Source organism: Gekko japonicus, unplaced genomic scaffold, assembly GCF_001447785.1.
Source record: "Gekko japonicus isolate JY-2015 unplaced genomic scaffold, Gekko_japonicus_V1.1 scaffold204, whole genome shotgun sequence".
Taxonomy (NCBI): domain Eukaryota; kingdom Metazoa; phylum Chordata; class Lepidosauria; order Squamata; family Gekkonidae; genus Gekko; species Gekko japonicus.
The window spans coordinates 1,297,443-1,320,626 of record NW_015159716.1 but is presented as its reverse complement, the minus strand read 5'-3'; the positions used below and the strand labels follow the sequence as shown (position 1 = coordinate 1,320,626).

Here is a 23,184-nt window from a genome sequence, read left to right as displayed (position 1 = left end):
AGTGCAGGAGAATTTTTTCTACCAAAGCGTCTCTTGTTAAACACCAAGGGACCCACACAGGAGAGACTCCCTATGAATGCCTCAGTTGCGGCAGACGCTTCTTATGCCTCTCAAACCTCATTCGGCACCACAGGGTCCACACCGGAGAGAAACCGTTCCCGTGCTTGGAATGCGGAAGGCGGTTTGGTGAGAAAAGAAACCTCGAGAGGCACCAGCAAATCCACACTGGAGAGAAACCCTTCGAGTGCCCCCAGTGCAAGCAACGATTTCGTGAAAAGGCCAAGCTTCTTCGACACCAGAGGATCCACACGGGTGAGAAACCTTACGAGTGTTTGGAGTGTGGGCAAAGGTTCAGACATAGAGAGACCCTGATCGTACACTGGAGACAGCACACTGGAGAGAAACCATACGAATGCCCTGAGTGCGGGGAAAAGTTTCCGAGGGGGTCAAGCCTCCTTCAGCATAAGCGGACACATTGCAAAAAACCTTACCAGTGCGCTGAATGCTTGCAACAATTTACAAAGAAGATGGACTTGTACAAACATCAGAGATGCCACACAGGTGAGATTATTCCCAGAGTATGGTCATGCAGCATATGATGCAATAGCTTTGTTGAAACTAAGCAAGTCTGGACTGGGCCAGCCGAGACTTGGATAGGGGATCTCTCGGGAATATCAGCTGCCCTGAGTTCCATTGTGGAAGCAAAACAGGATGTAAATAAAATCAATCAGTGCAAATGAAAATTATGGATTGACTTGCAAGAGCTCTGAAAGTCTGGTAACAGCTATGCCGGACCATCAGAGGTAGTCTGCTGCCAGCCACCATATCTTTTTCACTGGAATGCCAACGCAGCACCTCTTGGGAAGCAGCATGGCGCAGAGTGTCAGACTAGTGTCAGGGAGATCCGAGTTCAAATTTCTACTCATCCATGAAGCTTACATAGTTGTTATTTTTTAACACTTTTATTAATTTTTTTAAACAAAAAACAAACAAACCCCAAACAGTCAGACATTTGTCATTATTTCATGCTTAAATACAGGATATGAAACTGAATAACTCTTTTAAAAAAACAATGTTAAATCTTATACAACAATAGCATCAAAAACTTTTATAGTGATGAGAATTCACCTATTAACCAGAAACTCTATTTTCAATTATATAACAGAATCTTATACATTGCTTCCGTAATAGTTTCCCAATCAAATTTATTGATTGTTATTTTTTCTAATATATACCATATATTTAAAGGATTATAAAATTCACATTCGTTTTGATCTGTAGTGTTATAAATTGAAAATTTTTCCAATAAAAATAAGTCCCATACTTTGTGAAACAATTGCTTTATGGAAGGAGGATTTTTGTCTTTTCAGTTTTTTGCAATTGTCATTTTGGCTGCAGTTATTAAAATATTTATTAATTTTCTTCTGTTTGCAGGTGGACGAACGTGAGGCCATAGGTGCAATAACATTAAAGCTGGATTCAAAGGTAAGTTGTAACTCTAAGAATTTCAATTTGCTGAATAATCTTAGTCCAGAGTTGCAAAATGAATTTACAAGCTCTCTCTCCACAAAGTTTCCAACACATTGGGGATACCTGTGGAAAAATATGCGCTAGTTTAGTCGGGGTTAAGTACCATCTTAAAAGCACTTTCATGTTCGCTTCTTGAATAGTCGACGATTTGGATATTTGTGCTTGCGTTTGCCATATCTCAGTGCAATTTTCTTCCGTAATGAGTTGTTGTAGATCTGAGATCCAAGCATTCTGATAGCTTAATCGTGAGGCCATAGGTGCAATAACATTAAAGCTGCATTCAAAGGTAAGTTGTAACTTGTAAGAATTTCAATCTTGGTCCAGAATTGCAAAATGAATTTACAAGACTGCCAATTGTGAAAATATGTAGCTCTCTCTCCACAAAGTTTCCAACACATTGGGGATACCTGTGGAAAAATATGCGCTAGTTTAGTCGGGGTTAAGTACCATCTTAAAAGCACTTTCATGTTCGCTTCTTGAATAGTCGACGATTTGGATATTTGTGCTTGCGTTTGCCATATCTCAGTGCAATTTTCTTCCGTAATGAGTTGTTGTAGATCTGAGATCCAAGCATTCTGATAGCTTAATCATTGAGCCTTTTGTGTATTAAGCAAAATTAAGTAAATTTTGGAGATAAGACCTTGTTTTTTAGTATGCTTGGCGAGAATTCGTTCAGTCATGAGGCGTGTTAGTAATAGAAGTTTTAATGCTTGAAGAATCTGTAAGATGCTGTAGCTGCAAATATTCATACAATTTGATATTCATTTTATGTTTTCTTTCTAAATCAACTTTCATGAGTAGTTTTCCTTTGTGAATTACGTCTATAATTCTAGTTATACCCACAGACTTCCAGGTAAAAAATGAATTGGGGTCTCTTGCTGGTAAAAACCACGTTTGCCCTGTGAAAGTGCTTAATTGTGAAAATGGCATGGTTATTTTGGATTTGTTCAAATACCATATTTTAAGCATTGCTCTTAAGAAAGAGTTTGTGACCAACTGACACATTTCCTGAGATGTAGTTTTCCATAAAAGTTCATGAAGGTTTGATCCTTTTGAAGTTGTTTCTTCAATCCATTTCCAATCTAAAGAGTAGTCTTCATGATATTGGCGTACTGTTGTTGCTAACGACGTTGCTTTATAATATAAACTTAAATCTGGTACTGCTAGCCCACCTTTATATATTGGTTTACGCAGAGTGGAAAATTTGACACGAGGTGCTTTGAATTTCCATAGAAACTTGTTGATGTCACTTTGCCATTTTTTAAGTTGCTGTTCTAAAAGTTGGATAGGTAAAGTCCAGAAGCAGTAAAGATATTTAGGTAGAATGTATGATCGTAAAATACTGATTCTGTCTAGCCAGGAAAATAAGTTGGTATTCCATTTTGTTAATAGGGTTTTGACTTCTTTGTGTATTTCTATATGGTTTACTGTAATAAAATCAGTTATATTCAGTGGTATTTTTATGCCTAGATATTGAAGGTGATGTTCTACCCATTCATAATTGTACTGATTTCTAATAGAAAGCCTCGTTCTATCTGCAAGATTAATCGGATATATCACCGATTTAGCTTGGTTTACTTTAAGTCCTGCAACTGAAGCAAATTTTTCCAAAGTAAGATGAATAGCTTGTAAGGACCTTTCAGGTGTTGAAACATATAAAATAACATCGTCCGCAAACAAACTTATCTTGAATTCTTTGTCTTGAATTTTAATTCCTTCGATCTGTGAGTTTGATCTTAAAGTGCAGGCCAATGGTTCCATTGCAAGTACAAATAGAATTGGCAACAGAGGACAGCCCTGTCTTGTGCCTTTTTGTAGAGTTATATCCTTTGAGTTTGCTCCATTAATTAAAAATTTTGCCATAGGACGTTGATATATTGTGTGTACTGTTCTGCAGAATACTGGGCCAAATTGCATATGCTGTAGGAGAGTTTCCAGATGTATTTCCAGGGAGTCAAACGCTTTTTCTATGTCTATTGACAATAGTAAAAAGCTTCTAAGTTTATTCTGTTTCCCATAATATATAATATTGAGTGGTTTGCGAATATTGTCTGATATATCACATGTTGGAACAAAGCCTGTTTGATCTTTGTAGATATAGTTACCAATTATAGCTTTCATCCATGCTGCTATTACTGACGTAAACATTTTATAGTCAGTGTTTAGTAAGGAAATTGGATGAAAAGATTTTGGGTCTGTTGTATCCTTACCCTTTTTGGGAAGTAAAATAACATTAGCCAATTTCCATGTTTCTGGCATTTCACTAGTAGTCAAAACTGAATTGCAAGTATTTAAAAGTGGTGTAATTATTGGTAGGAAAGCTTTATAGTATTCTGCTGTGTACCTGTCCGGTCCCGGTGATTTATTTTTAATTTTTTAATCACTTGTTCAACCTCTTGATTATTGAATAGGGCTTCTAAAAGTTCATAGTGCTCTTCCTTGATTTTTTGTAGTGTTTCAATCGAGCTTAAATATTTTTGTATATCTATTGTGTCAGGTTTATTGGAAGTATATAATTTTTCATTAAAATCTTGCATTATTTGTATTATTTCCTTAGTTGTATATTTTAAATTATTGTGATGATCCCTAATGAAGCGCTCAATTTGTCTCTTTTTTAGCCTCCAAGAAATAAAACGCAATTTTCGAGAGCTTTTTGTGGTATTTAATTCGCATAGATTAAAAGTTTATTTATGGAATTCTGTAGCCTCGAGCATGTCAAGTTGTTTTCGTGCTTCTTGCAGGCTCTTGTAAATCCTATTACTACACGTTTGTTTGTGTTTTACTTCAAGAGCTTGTATAGTATGTAAAAGTTCATTCCTGACTTTGTTTTTTTCTTTCTTACAGAATGCCATCAAAGATATATATTTGCCTCTCATGACAACTTTTGAAGCTTCCCAGACTGTCTGAATAGAAATTTTATCTGATGTATTAATTTTAAAGTAATCTTGCAGTTCTTTCTGTAAATTATTGTATATTTTAGTTTCATGCAATAAAAGTTTGTTAAATTTCCATTTGCTTCTAAGGTGTGCTGTGTTTTCTTCGTGTATAATGCATTGGACTGGGGCATGATCTGACCATCTTTTATTACCAATTGTCGATGATTTTATCCTGTTAAGTAGTTCAGTAGAGACCAAAATATAATCTAAACGTGTATGTGTTCTATATTTTTGCGAGTAATAAGTGTAATCTCGGTCTTTGCTATGCTGTAGCCTCCATACGTCATGTAGATCATAAGTTTGGAGTAGCATTTGTAATTGGCTGGGCTTCTGTTTTCCTGTCCTGTTGTGTTTGCATGACATTTTGTGAGATGTTCTGTCTAAAAAGGTATCCATTAAATAATTTAGATCTCCCGCTAAAAGAATAGGGCCTTTTTGAAATTTGCTTAGTTTGGATAAAATTTTAGACATAAAATGCATCTGATTCTTATTAGAAGCATTGAGAGATGCAATAGTTATAGGTGTTTCATTAAGTATACCTCTAATAAAAATAAAGCACCCTTCTTCATCTTTTTCACAATCCTCCACACACAATTTAGTATTTTTGGAGATTAAAATGGCCATGCCTCTTGATTTCGATGAAACATAAGCCAAATATTGTGTTGAAAACCAATTAGTAGGCAATGCCTTATGACCTTTTTAATATAAGTTTCCTGTAAGAGTGCCACATTAACTTTTTGCTGTTGTAAGTCCTTAGCAATACATTTAGCCTTAATCTTATTATTTAAAGGTAAAGGTTCCCTTGCTCGAAAGCCAGTTGAATCTGACTCTAGTGTTGCGGTGCTCATCTCCGTTTCAAAGCCGAAGAGCCAGCGCTGTCCAAAGACGTTTCCGTGGTCATGTGGCCGGCATGACTAAACACAAAGGCGCACGGAATGCTGTTACTTTCCCACCGAAGTGGTACCTATTTATCTACTTGCAATTTCTTGCTTTCGAACTGCTAGGTTGGCAGGAGCTGGAACTAGAGACGGGAGCTCACTCCGTCATGCGGCACCCGGGTCTCGAACTGCTGAACTACCAACCTTCCATAGCCTGCAGTTCAGCGTCTTAACCACTTGAGCCACCGCAGCTTCAATCTTATTATTTACTCCTCTACAATTAAGTGTAATTATTTTTATCCCTTCCATAATTCAGGTTCAAAGTGATAGTTTAAGGTTTCAGCAATGAGTTCTTTAAAACAAGTTAAAGTATGTGATATGTTACCAGCTTCTATTTTAAAAGCAATATCCTTAAAACACATTAACTTCAGATAATACTGTATTTGCAAAAGATAATAGCATACAATTATAAACTTGAGAAGTATTACTATGCAATTTTCCATTGATAGAGTAAACCTTGTTTGCATATAAACCATTGCCTAATCGTTATGCAGTGTTCAACTTTTGTTCCTTGAAGTAAAATTTTTACTCTCCCTGTTTTCCATATAGTTTTGTCTCTGTTTCTGGGAGCAAAATATTCCCTTACATTGATAAACATCTGACCTAGAGTACTAAACCCAAAACTTAACCCATTGAGAAATCTCCCTCCCCTCCCCCCCTTACAGCAATCACTGGGTGTGAAAAAACCTTCCACATGGAGCCCAGTGAGCTCCTCCTTTAGGACTGCTGCCCATAATAACCCTAACAAGAAAAGCCTCCAAAAAACAGAAAAGGGAACCATGAAATTCCCCCCACATCCCCTGCCAGCATATTAAGTAACAAATCCTAACCATTATTAAGCTAAATTTTTACAAAAACCATTAGAGCAATAAAGATTTAAATTGTAAACACCTTCGATTTGTACTCCTTGTAGCTGTTTATAAGTTTATACGTCGTCTTGTGGGTATCTTGCTCCATCTATGTGGAGTAGTTTGGCTCAATCTTTTACATTTTCTAAGAAGGTCAGATTCAGTGTCTTGCGAAGCTCCTAATCCTACTGCTTTCAAGAGAGATTCTCCTGAATCAAGGTCATCTGCTTAGTAATTCACCCCTTGATACCTGACTTGAAGGTAACCTGTTTGTGACCATTGATATTTGATTCCTGCACCATTAAGGCTTGTTGTGATAGGTTTGAGAGTTCTTCTAATTCGTAACGCCTCGGGTGGTACATCTGGAAACACATAGATGTCGCTCTCGTTGAATTTAAATTGTCTGTTCTTCTTTGCTTCTTGTAGTACTCTGTTTTTCAAACGTAAGTCCAAAAATTCAGTTAGAATGTCCCGGGGACCTCTGCACATGTCCGCAACTGCAGGACCCAGCCGATACGCTCTTACCAGCATTGGTGCTAAACCGTCTTTAAAGACGATGACCGACGCCAGCCACGTTGAAAGAAACGAAGTAAGTTCTTTGGATCCTTCCGCTTGCTCAGGGAAGCCTCTAAGTTTTAGAAATCTCTCTCGGGTTGTATGTTCCAGTAATAATATTCTTTCTTTAGCCCAGATTTCGCTGTCCTGCAAGTTTCTGATGTCTTCTTGATTAGCTGTTGAGGCTTTCAACGCCATATTAGCCGATTGAGCTGCTTTTTGCATCGAAATCTGTAGTGCCTCCATTTGTTCTGACATGGGTTTAAGCATAGTATTGATGTTGTCCAACATCTCATTTTTAAATAGTCTGAGGGTGTCCGTGAGTTCTTGTTTGCTTAAAGGGGAGTGCGTAGGGGCCGAAGTCGTTGTCCCGGTCACCATATTGTCCTCGAGCTGTTGCGGCCCTCGCTGCATTCCGCTTGTGTTTTCGTTATGAAAAAAGATTCTAAGTGGCTTGAATTTGCTTCTCCCGATCGATGTTTTGTTCCACCTGATTTGCCCATATCTTGGGTGCCTGTAAGTCTAATGGTTGTTTAGTTTTTCAGTTTAGCAGGAGTCAGAGGGGTCTCTCGGAGTACACTCAATTAGCGTCCGCCATTGAGCTAGCCGCCCCCCATGAAGCTTACATAGTTGGGCTAATCACTCTTTCTAACTAAGCCTAACCTATCTCATAGGGCTGCCATGAGAATATATTTGTTTGGTTTCATTTATTTATTTGATTTCATTTATACCCTGTCTTTCTCTCCAGTGGGGACCAAAGCAGCTTTCATCATTTGCCTCTCCTCCAGTCTATCTTCAGAGCACCCCTGTGAGGTAAGCTGAGAGTGTGTGACTGGCCCAAGGTCACCCAGCAAGCTTCCATGGCGGAGTAAAGGTTGAAACCTGGGTCTCCCAGATCATAATCCAACACTCTAACCACTACAGATGCCATCACTCATATGTTCTTATATGAACATATATGACACTGCCTTACAGCAAGTCAGAGTATACATCCAGATAGCTCCCCTTCCTACAAAATGTCTGCTTCCTCCAAGGGAGTAGTGGTAACGTGGAAATGGTGACCCTCACAGTAAGAGTCCCTCAGAGGTGGTTTGCCATTGCAGCTTGGGAGGCAATTTAAATTAAATTGTCAGACAGATATGGGAGGAGAGGGTTAAAAGCTTTCTCCTCCAGCAGTCTTGCCCAGGTTTTCAAAGCAGCTGTGTCTGGCTGCTAATTAGCTTCTTAAAAATGCAGGAGAACCTGACAACAAATTGCATCATTCTAATGTAGACCTAAGAAAACTGACACTTCTGTGTCACCCTTGGCAATTTTAACGGGATTAGTGGCCACCACCTCCAATTATAGATAACATTATCTCTCTTTTTTCAAGGAAATGGAATTCCAGACCCCCTTGGTGCCAGATAACGTACTGTATTGTGTCTGACTGAAGAGAGCTTTGACTCTCAAAAGCTTATACCCTGAAAATCTTTTTGGTCTCTAAGGTGTTACTAGACTCAAATCTAACTATTTACACACAAAAAAGAAGACGTTGTGCACGCTTCCATCTATGCACAAATCAAGCTGTCTGGTCTCTAAGGTGTTACTAGACTCAAATCCAACTATTTACACACAAAAAAGAAGACAAACCAAAATGCACCTTGTGCATGCTTCCGTCCGTGCACAAATCAAGCTGTTCTCTGGCATGTCAGGCCACAGATCTGTGAAGCTCTGCACTGAAAGCACCAGTCGAAGGTCTCAGGCAGTTGGTGGTCTTGTCTCCTGTCTGCTTTCTGAGACTGGACTGAATCTGGGACCTCTTGTGTGTAACACATGTGTACTCCAACCACTGAAGCCAGACAGCCCACAGAAGACTCACAGAGAGCTTTTTGGAGATTTCTTTTGTTGAAGGCAAATGTTTGAGACACCAAAAGGTCTGACTGCTCTTTTTGAACTCTGTTATATTTTGTAGCCTTTAGGCTGATACATACCAGGAATGAAATAGTAAAAGGTTTATATTGTTGTTGTTTTTTAAACTATACACAAATCAAGATCTTGCTGCCTCCAACTACTCATTCTCACAAAGAAAAAAATTATGTTAACATGACCACAATGTAACTCAAGGGGCCTCTGATTATTATATGGACGCAGAATCGCCACCTTTGTTAAACCATTTGATGTGTCAAACCAGCATGCCTAACCCTTGTAGTTAATAGTTGGCAGGTAGTATAAGATGGTTCTGGAAGAAGCAGTAAGTTTTTAACGCCTGTTGGTTTGCAAGACCAGGAGACAAAACAAGTTTCTAGATCTATGATTAGAACTTTGTGAACGGATGGATCTCTTAAGTATTAAATCAAGACTTGGTTATTGGGAAAAAGCTTGGGTATAAGGATTGCTGTGTATTTACATGATTTTCACATGAAGCCAGAACAACCTGAAGCCACTGCAGAGGGGCAGGCTATATAGCAAACTAGAGTAATGGGACAGAGGCTGCCATGATGGCACCTTAAAGGCCAAGGTGCTGATTGTGCCGGAAACTTACTCAAAAAGCTTGTGGTAGATGTAGGGAGGATTGAGGAGCAAGTGCATGAGAGCCAGTTTGGTGTAGTGGTTAAGTGCACAGACTCTAATCTGGGAGGACCCGGTTTGATTCCCCACTCCTCCACTTGCAGCTGCTGGATATCCTTGGGCAAGCCATCGTTCTGTCAGAGGTGTTCTCTCAAGGGCAGTTCTCGAAAGCACTATCTCAGCCCCACCTACCTCACAGGGTGTCTGTTGTAGGGAAGGGAAGGGATATTGTAAACCGCCCTGAGACTCCAAGTGAAGGATGGGGTATAAATCCAATCTCTTCTTCTCTACTTTCTCTCCTCTGGCTTGAAAGATCATGTGAAGGATCTCCTCCAAAATACAACCATTAGGTTACACTGTACACATGTCACAGGAGCCCCTCCTGAAATCTGTAGCTAGCAGAGAGGACAAGCACCAGGAATGATGCACCCATTCCCCCAAGCGCTGATCACTCAAGCTCTTAAATTACGCAAATAGTGGGCTGGGGGAACAAAGGGTTTGTTATCTCACCCCTTTCTAGAATGTCACACCTAGACATGACCGCCTAGAACATCTTGGACTGCCAGGTGGCTGGATAGTTTTCTTTTCCTCTTGAGGCAGGAAGTTCAGAGCAATGGGGGCAGGGGAGAAGAGAGAGATGCTGAAAGGGGGGATTATGAATTCCACAGGAAAAGAAGTTGATGCTCTTACAGTTTCTGTCCAGGGAGGCACCAGCTAGGCAAGACTACCTGGGGATGCCATCGTGTATCTGGTGAGGAGCAAGGGAGGGCCTATCAGCAGCAGCGCAGGAGCCCAGCCCAGCAGCGCAATGATGTCACCAGTGTTCCCTCTAAGCTGAGTTAGTGTGAGCTAGCTCACAGTTTTTTAGCCTCCAGCTCACACATTTTTGTCTCCGCTCAGGAAGGAGGGCTCCAGAGCAAATTAATGTATGCAGTGGCCAAATCGCTCGCTCACAACTTTAATGCCAGCAGCTCACAAAGTAGAATTTTTGTTCACAGGACTCCACAGCTTAGAGGGAACAAGTGATGTCACTACACTAGAAGTGATGTCGCATTGCCAACAACATGGGATGCTTTGATTTGGGCAAAATCTCTATGGTAGAAGCAGATGATGATCACTTCTGGCGCTTGCTGAAGTGATATTTCCAGAGACGTTACTTCGATGCTGGGAGCTGGTGATCCCCCTACCCCCCAAGCAGGGGCTTGGAAGCCCTCTATCTTGCCCGTGTGGCAAGGGACTCCAAGAACTAAGGTAACACTGAACTTTAAATTACTTGTGGTCTCAAGAAATACAAGCCTATCCTAGCTACATATTTAGGATAAATGTAGACTAAGAGGAATGCATCTTTTCACCTTTGTACTCTTGCTCAGCCTGATGCTTGAACGGGCCACATGTACTTTTTCTTTTTAACAAACTCTTTGATTTTTTTGGAATGCTCTAAGTCTGATCACTGTAAACACACCATAGCTATTCAGTGGCCTTGCTAAAGTGCATTAAGGAGGAAGGGCAGTAGCTCTGTCCCTGGAGCACAATAACTCAAAAACTGCAAAAAAGTGCCACCAACGTTCCCTGTCCTCATTCCTAGGAGCAAAGTGGGAGGTAAGGCAAGAGGCAGAGCCTGTAAACAGCACTGCGGGTGGGCAGAGCGCTGGATGTGCAAACGCGTCAAGCAGGAGATACTCAGATTTCCTGCTGGCAGCAGCTGCTACCCAGTTTGATTTTGAACTCATACACACACACACACACACACACCCAGCAGTGATGGAAAGAGGCAGCATCACCAAGCAGACACTCGAGATGGCCACAGCATTTCCCAATGCCTAAGCATCTGAAGGAATGGGGACTTGCACATCAGTTCTGGATACCAGCCTCCAGGTGGGACCCGGGGATCCCCCGGAATTACAGCTCATCTCCAGACTACAGAGATCAGTTCCCCTGGAGAAAGTGGATGCTTTGGAGGGTGGACTCTATGGCCATTGTACCCCACTGAGGTCCCTGTCCTCCCCAGGCTCCACCCCCAAATCTCCAGGAGCTCCCCAATCTGGATCTGGCAACCCTATGCCCCTCATCCCCCTCTGGTGGCCAGGGGGGACCTGGCAACCCTAGTCCCTTCACAGCTCACAACAGCTAAAGCTATTTCCATGCCCTGGGGCAAAGGAGAAACACCGCCTCCCCCTCCCTTGGAACAGGCCACCATGCTTCTATTTAAGTTTTTCCCTTGTGCCATTAGTTTCACCGGTGAGCGGAGATAAGAAGACGCATTATTCTGTACATTTGGGGGATGGCATCTCAAAGGACCCCATAAATCACTTCTGCTTCTCGGGGACAGCGGAACTCACGCTACAGGGAGAGAGTTGGGCAAAGAGCCACTATGGTGTGCTGGTTACAGGGCCTGATGAGGATCTGAATTTAAGAGCCTGCTCTGGCATAAAGTTAACTGAGTGACCTTGGGACAGCCACCCTCTCCCCACCTTAACCTACTCCATAGGGTTGTAAGAATAAAGTAGGGTAGGGAGAACCATCTATGCTCTCCTGAGACACTTAGAGGAAGGACAGGCTAGAAATGCTCCAGCTGGATACTCTCCTTCCTACAGGAAATCCAAATGCTCCTGGCAACTGGTCCATCCCTCCCACTTCACCCAATCTGACTCACATATGTGCCTTTAATGTTCTTCTGGTTTCAATGCACACAGCAGCTGCACTAAAGAAAACAGCGTTGGAGGGATTTGGCATTTATTGTAGAGGAAATGTATGCACATGCGCGTGCACACGCACACAAAAATACCCCCCCCCATTGTAGAGGAAATGTACACACGTGCGTGCACACACGCACACAAAAATAACACACACCCCCACTGAAGTCACCTTTTAAGCACAAGGCACAAAACGTTTCAAGCACAAAAATAAGACCACTTCAAATTATTGTCCACAAAAAAAAGAAAGAAAAATTAAGGAAGGGCTGCTGGCTGTTGGAGAAAAATAGGTACACTCCACTTTCAGAAACCCAATTTCTGTTGTTGTGGCCACCAAGGAACAAAAAGATTATTCATCCAAAAATATAATAATAACAACAATAACACTTTTCTTCTATTTTTTTCCTCTGCCAGCATATATAATTTTCTATGGGTATTCAAGAGCTTCCCCACTCCTGGCCACTTTTCATAACTTGCAGTGGATTTTTCTTTCCCCCCCCAAGCTTTCTTGGGAGTAGTTTTAGCCAGTCATACACACCTTATTCTCAATAGCTTTGCCTTTTCTTAAGTCACCTTCTCATTTTGTACCAAAGTTATAGTTCTCATTGCTTACACGGCCATTTCTTTTTTTCAGGAAACATATATTTGTGAGCACCCATGCACACCAGTCAAGAAGTCTTCTCTAAGTCTTCACTGGATCAGGTGCCTTCCATCCTTACTAACTACAGAAACACACACTGGTGTAACCACAGCAAGCAACTGCAGAATAACACTATCCTCACTATTCACCCTTACACAGGCTGTAGAAGATAAGTGTACTTCCAGCCTTAAACCATTGGCCAGAGGTAAGTTCCATCCAATGCACTGTAGGTTCAGATTTACACAAAGTATCTGCTGTCCGTCCAACAGCAACTCAGCCTTGCCAACCCACTTCAAACAACAATAGGAGCAGACCAAGGAGATATGAACCTCTTGGGCAAGAAACCCATAAACCTTTTTTGGTTTTGATCATGCTAAGCAACACTACATGCAAGAGCTCCGATTCAGTTCTCAGTAGCTTCAGAAGTCTTCACACATCACTAGTTGCTCAAGACAGCCATGTGGCAATTTGGCCCAGCAAGCTTATTAGATATGAAATGAACGTGCCGAAAAGCTGGAGAAAAGGACTCCCCAAAACCATCAAGTCCACAATATTTTGCAGGAATATGTGCAACTCCTCAGGATTCTTCTTTGGAGAATCTGCGACAAGGAGAAGAGAAAGGGCCTGAGGAAGGCCTTCCTGGAACAGACCGGAGAGCCATCCAGGGAAGCATTTTGCTTTCAGATGCAGCCAGGCAACACCTAGGAGCTCACAAAAGCACAACATAAAAGTAGAGAGTCTTTCACGTCCAAAGCTAATATCAACTGCTAGGGGCTGGGGTGGGGGCGATGAAGAGATAAATGGGTGCTTTCACACACACTGAATAATAATGCACTTTCAATGTACTTTAGCGATCATTTTGTTGGAACATGCAAGGTCTATTGTGTGCATAGATAAAGAAAATGACAAGAACACTCTGCAGGGGGAAGCAGAGGGCACAACTAATTAGCATAATAAGATAAGGGACTTCCTGCTATTTTTAATTAGTCCCTGTCTCCTGATTGGCGCAATTGGGGGGGGGGGGTCCTGCTGAGATCTGTTGGTTACTGACTGTCCTAGCTAGTTGGACTTTCCTTTCTCTCTCTTCTTTCTTACAAAGTTTGTTCCCTTCTCAATAAACCTACTTTATTATTTAAACAGCTTGTGGTCCACTTTACTGCATATCTGCACTCTGCCAACATATTTGCAAGCAGGTTTGCCTAAAATCCAGTTGCACGGTGCATTAAAAATCGACTGAAAGTGCATAATTCAATGTGTGTGAGAGAAGGGGAAGGCCATTTAACTACCACCGGTAACAGGCCCATCCTCCATGATGATTTGCCTGACCCTAATTAAAAGCCCAAGTAAACCAGTGGGCCTCACCACATCTTGTGGCAGAGAATTGCTGGATCTCCAATACAATGGGCCATGGATAGAGAACACAGCAGAATTGCTGTAGGATCTATTACTACAAGATGGGTGTCAAAGGGGATCCTGAGTTTGCCACTAGGGTAAAATCAAATCTTTCACTTGCACCATTTCCCTGGTGCAAACCATCACCCATGGAGCGATTTGTTTAATGGGAGGAGGGGAGATTTACAAGTATCATCGCCAAGAGAATGGCTCAGGAATAGACAGCACAGGGCAGTGGCCAGGACCCTGTTGTCTTGGGAGAGTCTGTGCCTATGCAATAGCAGCAGTCACAGCCAGCCTTCCCCCCTCTCATGACCATGACAGCAGTTGTACTGGGGCCCCTTGAAATGCCTGGGTTTGCCAGACTTGGTCTGGCCACCACCACTGGTTTGGCTCCTTCTCTGTCAGGAGGCTAGCAATAGTGCCCACTCCAGGCTGTTCTCACTGCCTGAGCTGACTGCCAAGAGCCACTAACCAGACCAAGTGGAGCAAAAGAGCAAGTGGGTGGCTGCTAGGGTTGCCAGCCTCCAGGTGGGGCCTGGACATCTCCCTCTTTTACAACTGATCTCCAGCTGACAGAGATCAGTTCCCCTGGAGAAAATGGCTGCTTTGGAGGGTGGGGTCCGTGGCATTGTACCATGCTGAGGTCCTTCCCCTCCCCTCCCCTCCCCTCCCCCAACCCCACCCCTCTCCAGGATCCATCCCTAAAATCTCCAGGCATTTTCATCTCCAGGCATTTTCCAACTCAGAGCTGTTGCTCCTAGTGGTAAGAGCCATAGTTTCTCACTCTACAAAGAGCAGCAGACGACATTTGCTTGTTGACTACAGCCGAGAGGTAGCCCCCTGGAATGGCACTTTGCCAGGACCTTCCAACCACGCAACCAGCCCTCTAGGCACTGAGGCCCATTTAAGTCCACAATATCAACGCAAAATGGATTACCTGGCAGAGGGGAGGGGGCCTTTAACTTTGTGAAGCCTGTTTGTTCGTCAGCTTGGCTTTCCTTTTAAACAGGAGTTGTGAGGCCTGTGGACTTGCTGGTGTCTCATGAGGTTTGGATGGCAAAGGAAGTTCTTCCCACACTCATTGCAGATAAAGGACATCTCCTTTGAGTGGATTCTCAGGTGCCTTACGAGCTTGGAGCTGGACAGGAATCTCTTCCCGCATTCAGCACAACCGTACGGTCTCTCGCCGGTGTGAACCTTCTCGTGCATATTCCGGCTGGACAAGTGGCTAAAGCATTCCCCGCACTGCCGGCAAGCGTGGGGCTTCTCCCCCGTATGGGTTCTTCTGTGCCTGTTCAGGTTTGAGATGTAGCGGAACTTTTTCCCACAGTAGAGGCAGCTGTACGGCATCTCCCCTGTGTGGACCCTCAGGTGCTTCACTAGGTCTGAGCTCTGGGAGAAGGTTTTCCCACACTCAGGGCAATCGTAGCCCCAAGGTCCATCTTCGTTGTGGAGCCGCTGGTGGAGGAGGAGGCTCCGGTGCTGCCTGAAAGTTTCCCCGCACTCAGCACACAGGAAAGGCATTTCTCCAGTGTGAACCCGCTGGTGGGTGAGAAGGTTCGAGCGCTGAGCAAAACGCTTCCCACATTCCGAGCACAGGTGAGGCCTCACGCCCGCATGGAGCTGCTTATGCTTCAGGAGGTTCGAACTCTGGCGGAAACGTTTCCCACACTGTGGGCAGGGGTAGGGCAGCTCCCCGGTGTGGATCCTCTGGTGGATGGTGAGGCTTGACTGCTGACTAAAACATCTCCCGCACTGTGGGCACTGGTAAGGTCTCTCGCCAGTGTGGATTCGTTGGTGAGTAAAAAGGTTGGGGCTCCGCTGGAAGCTTTTGCCACATACTGGGCACTGGTAGCTCTTCTGGACCAGGGTGGGATCCTCAGGAGGGGTCTCAGCATCGCGGTGGCTGTGTTCTCTTGCTCTGTTGACACTAGGCACCATTGTTGCCTGGAAGACAAGGAGAATTCATATGCAGTTCACAACCAGAGATGAAACAAAGAAAGGACCAGGGCTATTTCTGGGCAGGAACGCACAGGAACGGAGTTCCGGCTGGCTCCCGAGTTGGCCACGCCCAGCAGGAACTCATTAGCATAATAGGCCACACCCAACAGCAGAAACTCATTAGGATTGGCTACATTAGGGGTGTGTGGCCTAACATGCAAAGACGTTCCTGCTACAAAATTAGCCTTGGGTTTTGACAACAAACAAGGTAAACAGAATAACAAGCAAAAGGTGGGTGTGACTGGATGACCACACTTCTGGTAATGAGGGCTGTGTGGCCTAATATGCTAATGAGCTGTGCTGTCAGGGGTGTGGCCTAATATGCAAATAGTTTTTCTGTTGGGTGTGGCCTATTATGCTAATGAGTTCCTGCTGGGCTTTTTCTATAAAAAAGCCCTGGAAAGGACAATAGGGACAACACTGCAGGATGGGATGGCTGGTGTGTTTTCTGGCAGGGTTCCTGTGGCTTTAACAGATGACCAAATCATGGGGAAGCTTCATCTCTTGGCTTTCTACTCCCCCTTTCCCCAAGATCAAGCCAGTTTGGTGTAGTGGTTTGGAGTACGGACTCTAATCTGGGAGAACTGGGTTTGATTCCCCACTCCTCCACATGCAGCTGCTGGTGTGATCTTGGGTCAGTCACAAGTTCTTACAGAGCTGTTCTCTCAAGGGCAGTTCTTGAGAGAGAGCTCTCTCAGCCCCACCTACCTCACAGGGTGTCTGTTGTGGGGAGGGGAAGGGAAAGGGATTGTAAGCCGCTCTGAGACTCCTTCCAGTAGTGAAGGGCGGGGTATAAATCCATTTTTTTAAAAAAAGAGCGGGACAGTAAGGTTGCAGACTTTGGACTTCCAATAGCCTGGAACCATAAGCAGAGTGTTCTCAAGCATGCACTGAGTAACTTTGCCCTTAGGGAATAAACCCTAAAAAATTAAAACACTTGTACTTGACTACACAGTCTAGAAGCAAGCTACAAAGTTCCTTGTAAGTTAGTTGAATTGTATAGATGATTGGTAGAATAAGGTTCAGTGGCACCTTTAAAACCCATAAAGTGTTATTCAATCACCCTGTAGGTGATTGGGAGGAGAGTTCTTAAAGAAGCTAATGCAGTTGTCTCTACACACCAGTCCCCAAGTATATACAAGTCACTCACTTGTTCCTTTTTATCAAGATTCTCTCATGAAGGGGACAAAAAGTTCTTTCTGCAGAAGAATATTTAAAAAATACAAACAATCCTCCGTGCTGTGTCCTTTCTGAAGACTCATCTCTCTCTTATCAAACACAGCTCCTAAACACAAAGTGTTTACAGTTGCCGCCGCCTCCCCCCTTATTTTGACACCCTCAGGAACTCACTTCATTAGAATCAACTGTATCCAACATAGTAAGCTACCCAAAAGCAAACACACATGCAAAATGGTCTGATAATATATGCTCCTGGAGTTTCAAGCTGTTGGGAGTTACCAAAAAGAAGAGAAAGAAGTCAGGTTGCTCACACCCCTTACAAATTCTGCAAAGAGAGAGAGAGAGGTAAGGCTTGTGTGTGTGGATATTTCTAAGTTATCTCCTCTGCATACATGATTGCTCATAGGAACCTAATTTACAGAGGATTACAGTTAGTATTTTTCTTGTATCGACTTGACCCAAAGAATTATCACATTTTTTTGCTGCTATATCAGTAGAACTCAGATCAGGACAAACATAAACAAAATGAATAACTAAGACAGAAAGATCTTTAACAAAGTACAGGAAAGAGACCCAGTATTTTAGGCATAAAAAGAGCACTTTACTAGGACATCCCTTACTAAGAACATCCCTATAAACATCTACAAAGAAGATATACTATTGTTTACTGTTTTTTAAACCATTACACAGAAAGAATAACTGATCATGAATAATAAAACACAGTACAAAAAAACTTAAAAACCTCCTCAGGGTTCTGAAAACTGTCATGTACACTGTAAACAACTATTTCTTATTCAAACACTTATCCCCCACCTTTCCTCATGGTTCAAGATAGCTTACAATGATAGTTAAAAATATTTTAAGTTAAACCCAGAATAAAATTACAAACCCCAAAATCTCTCCCTTCAAAGATGCTTTCCATTCAAACCCCCTCACTCACCACTCAAATCATTAAACTTCTTCTGACATAACCATTCATTTCTAACTGTATCTATTTCCTTTCAGACTCTTAAAAAAGAGGGCCAGCTTGGGGAAAATATCAGTTATATAGACCTCCTTGGATGGGTGGGGTTAGAATGATGGAGACAGTGACAGATCACCTTAAAAAGCCTTTTACTTTGCTTAATTTGTTTTGCAGTCCTCTCTTAAAGGAAAGCAAAAAAGAATGGCTGTTGTGGGTAAGCTACTGGATGATGAAGATTCAAATGCCTCTTGGGGGTGTTTTGAACAGATCCCTGTAGCCACCCCTTTAACTTCGGGCTGAGCTACAGACAGGCAGATAATCTTCAGTGCCAGCTCATTAAAGGTTTCACCTCCTAATTTCTGGAGAGCACACCTCTGTTAAAGGGACAGGATTAGACCTCCCCACCCCTACAAACTGGAAATCCTACTCTTTGCTCTGCCATAATCTCCACTGCACAGGATTGGGGAAACTCCCTCCATCTCAGTTAATAATACCTTCATATGGGTTCTTGGGAAAACTCTGTGTGGGCATGGAAAGAACACAAACACAAATGAGATATTTAAAGAACTCAAAGCCAGACAGAGGGGCATGTGGTTGCATATGGAAAATCAACCTAAAAGTGTGAAACATGGGAAATAATAATGTAGGCCAGCTTAGCCTGGGCTCCTCAGAGCTTGGGAGCTAAGCAGGTTTGGCCGGGTTTGTGTGTGTCAGCCCTTGGATGGGAGATAGTTGATCAAGGCTGGGGCTGTTCTTCAGAAGAAGGCAATGGCAAACCTCCAGTGAACATTCCTTGCCTGGAATGCCCCGTGGATGGGGTTGCCATGAGTCAGTTGCAACTCGATGGCACATTCTTCTTTATGGTGCTACAGGAGGTCCCTGTGTCCTGGTATAGGGATATTGAGGCATTCTCTAGGTAAGGCTGCCACCTTTGAAAACGTGCACTGCTCCTTTCCCTTTAAATGAAGCTTGACATGCAAACGTCAAGCAAGTGGAGTTTTCTCTGATCCTGTGATCTCTATGCCAGGAAAAGGTTTCACCTGTTAGAACTGCTGCATGTCAGGCTTCTGTCTCAGAGGGGGGGGGGAGGAGTGTTCCCTCTAAGCTGAGTTAGTGTGAGCTAGCTCACAGTTTTTTAGCCTCTGGCTCACACATTTTTGTCTTAGCTCAGGAAGGAGGGCTCCAGAGCAAACTAATTTATGTAGCAGCCAAATCGCTTGCTCACAACTTTAATGACAGTAGCTCACAGAGTAGAATTTTTGCTCACAAGACTCCACAGCTTAGAGGGAACATTGCAGGGGAGTGGAGCCAGGTTTGAGCAACCTGATCTGTGGATTAGCCAAACATCCTAGAAAGCCAAGGTGGGCATAATGGTTACAATGTACAGGAACCAGATAGGCCTGGTTATAACCCCCACTCCTAAGAGGATCACAGCATAATTACAAGGCAGCTTATCCTATCTCAAAGTGCTGTTGTGAATTTTAAAAGGTCACATATAAAAGTGAGAAATGAATAGGATAGGCAAATGGGAGTGGCCTAAAGGTACAGGGAAGAAGAGCCTCCCTTTTCAAAGGAGGGCAAATGAGAGTGAGAAGATAGCTCGAGTGGCCAGAGAAGAGGTGCAAGGATTGGGCTCTGTGCATATGGTCCCATCTGTTTAATGCAAAGTGGGAGTGGAGTCTACACACAGAAACATATGAGATTTGCCCCTGGCAGCTGTATGAACTGGCATCCCCCAATCTTTGGAATTGTGAGAATGGATAGGGAGCAGGATAGCAAAATGGCTGCCATACAAAAGGTTATGCTACCCTGCAGGTCCAAGGGTGAGGACTTCTGGTCTCCTCAGAATGTCGTCCTACTCCAAGGAAGTGGAGGAGATCCAGGATTGGCTGTCTGCTTTGGAGAAGAAGCGAGTGGGTACGCGGAAACACGTTAGGGATCAATACCCTAGTTCACTGGAAGATTGGGTAAGACATCCTCCCCTTCTGCTCTTCCGGAAACAGGCCAAGTCAGTTAAAGAGCAGTGATAACTCAATCATGTAAGTGCTATTCAGTTGTAGTTGACTGATGGCTACTCCAGCAAGGGGCTTTCCAGGCAAAACTGACCAAAAAAGGCCAACGCTATGCTGGGGATTATTAGGAAGGGAATTGAAAACAAAACAGCCAGCATCATAATGCCCCTGTATAAATCAATGGTGTAACCTCATTTGGAATACTGTGTACAGTTCTGGTCACAACACCTCAAAAAGGATGTTATAGCACTGGAAAAAGTGCAGAAAAGGGTTGGAACACTTTCCCTATGAAGGAAGGTTAAAGTGTTTGGGGCTCTCTAGCTTGGAGAAATGACAGCTGAGGGGTGACATGATTGAGGTTTATAAGATTATGCATGGGATGGAGCAGGTAGAGAAAGAAGTACTTTGCTCCCATTCTCACAATACAAGAACTTGTGGGCAGATAACAGATAAAAGTACTTCTTCACCCAAAGAGTGATCAACACATGGTGATCAACACAAGGTGCAGCTTGGAGTGGGAATTCACTGCCACGGGAGGTGGCGGCGGCTACAAGCATGGACGGCTTCATGAGGGAATTAGATAAACATATGGAGCAGAGGTCCATCAGTGGCTATTAGCCGTAAAGGTATAGACAGGAACTCTCAGGCGGGGGCAAGTGATACTCTGTATTCTTGGTGCTTGGGGGGGTGGGCAACAGTGGGAGAGCTTCTAGTGTCCTGCCCCCACTGGTGAACCTCCTGATGGCACCTGGTATTTTTGGCCACTGTGTGACACAGAGTGTTGGACTGAATGGGCCATTGGCCTGATCCAGCATTGGCTTTTCTTATGTTCTTAAGTGAGAAGCGAAGGGGGTGTGCCACTGCCTTCCTCTGCCAGAGCCTTTGTTTGGTCTCCCTTTCAAGTACCAGCCCTGCTTAGAGTTTGGAGATCTGATGAGATCAGGCTATACCATGCCGCTACTGACCCATCCAACAAATCAAATTTTAAAATCAGCTCTAGTTCCCCCACACACACACCTGTACTTTCTCAGGTAAGGGAACATGTGCCATCCAAGATAGATGGTCAGTGCATACTCTCCAACATATCACAGATTTAAAAATTCAGACATACTTGTAACACTTCTGGTCTCGTTACAGCCACTAGGACCCAAGTCCCCCACCCCTACCCAGTAGAAAACAGCAAGAGTCCAGTTAGTAGCACCTTAAAGACTAACAAAGTAAGAAGTGAGCAGTGACTCACGAAAGCTCATACCCTGCCACAAATTAATTAAATTTAAGAAAGTATTTGAAGTGCTACTGGACTCTTGTTCTTTTCTGCTGCTTCATACAGACTAACTCAGCTACCCATCTTTATCCACCCCTACCCAGTTACATTTGGTTGTGGGCTGTACTCTGCCTGCTGTACCAATTTACTTTGCAATAGCCGATCCTGCACCTCTTTAAAAGCCAAGAAGATGTTTGTTCTTCAGTTCAGAGATCTGCTAGAAAGCAAAAAAGTCATCCCACTATCTATTACGAAATGAGCCTTGGCAGGCGGTGCATTACTTGGCACCCGTGTGTGTATGTTTACAGTACATGCAAATGCATTAGAGTGTGGCATTATGTACAGGTGCATTACAATGAACACACCTACATTTGTTAGTAAGAAAGAGTAATGCAGTGGTTAAGGGTATTGGAGTAGTCTCGGGTGACCACGTGCAGTAGAAGCAGGCGGGTGGCACCCACTCTTGATACGTGCTGTGGCCAGACTCCTAGTACATGTGGGTGTACAAAAAGGCACCACCTGGATGAATGGGTGGGACATTTAAATTGCTCCTTCCCCCATACACATAGTAAGAATTATTCAACATGTGTACAAAGAATATTTATTTACATTACTTATATCCTGCCTTTCATCCCAATGGGGACCCAAACTAGCTTACATCATTATCCTCTCCTCCGTTTTATCTTCACAACGACCCTGTGAGGTAGGTCAGACTAAGAGTGTGTGATTGGCCCCAAGTCACCCAGCAAGCTTCCATTGCACAAGTGGAACCTAGATTTCCCAGAGATGCTACTCTGACACTTAAGGAGCCTGGCACTCTTGGGTATCCCGCTCCCCCTCACCTGCCCTCAGGAGGCCACGGGAGGTCGCAATTTTTGTGGAAATGTCTCACCACCTTGAAATAGCCTGGTTTTTTTTTGTCTGTGCTGTATTTTATTGCTGGTTTCTAACTTAATCTAGATTATTTATTGTTCTGTTCTGATGTAAACCGCCCTGAGCCCTGCATGCAGGGAAGGGCGTCCTAAAAGTCCAAATAATAAAGTAAATAACGTTTAAGCACCACACAGATTATACATGGGGCAGCGGCCAGAAGCGGCAATACAAGCCACGCCGGCTCTTTGTCCACTCCCGGAGGGGGTAAACCGACAGAGAGCACCCAGATCTGGAAAAGAGGAGGGACGTTCGGGGAGGAGAAGGTGCAGCTTGGAGTGGGTGGAGCCGCCGCTGGGGAGAGGGGGCCGAACAGACTCGTGGGTGGAAACGCGACCCATTGTCTCCGCGCGGCGTTCAATAAGTTCTCAGCACGGGACACGACTCGAGTGGCTAAAAGAGGCCGTCGATCGAAGTCCAAGCTAGAGACCGCTGGGGTCGAGCAGCGCCCATTCCTCAGCAGGGGTCGTTGCTTGGAGGACGGAGAGACCTTGAGCCCTCCCGGCCACCACCCGTTTTCCATGTCCCCGGGTAGGAGGCTTCGGCCGGTTGTGCGTATGGTTGCCAGCCTCCAGGTGGAGCCTGGGGATCTCCCGCTTTTATAACATCTCCAGCTGGCAGAGATCAGCTCCCCTGGAGAAAATGGCTGCTTTGAAGGGGGGACTCTATGGCATTGTACCCTGCTGAGGCCCCTCCCCAAACCTCACCCTCTCCTGGATCCACCCCCAAAGTCTCCAGGTATGTTCTAACCC

General features: G+C 43.8%; 1 protein-coding gene across 1 annotated transcript in view; it reads left to right on the top strand.

Moving 5' to 3' along the window:
- The window catches only part of LOC107113128 (zinc finger protein 850-like), a 148,849-nt gene that overhangs the window by 57,332 nt on the left and 68,333 nt on the right, over positions 1–23,184 (top strand). The window contains exons 5-7 of the mRNA XM_015414432.1: positions 95–561; positions 6,756–6,841; positions 23,151–23,170. Coding sequence (XP_015269918.1) covers positions 95–561; positions 6,756–6,841; positions 23,151–23,170 — 573 coding nt within the window. The remainder of the gene's footprint in view (positions 1–94; positions 562–6,755; positions 6,842–23,150; positions 23,171–23,184) is intronic.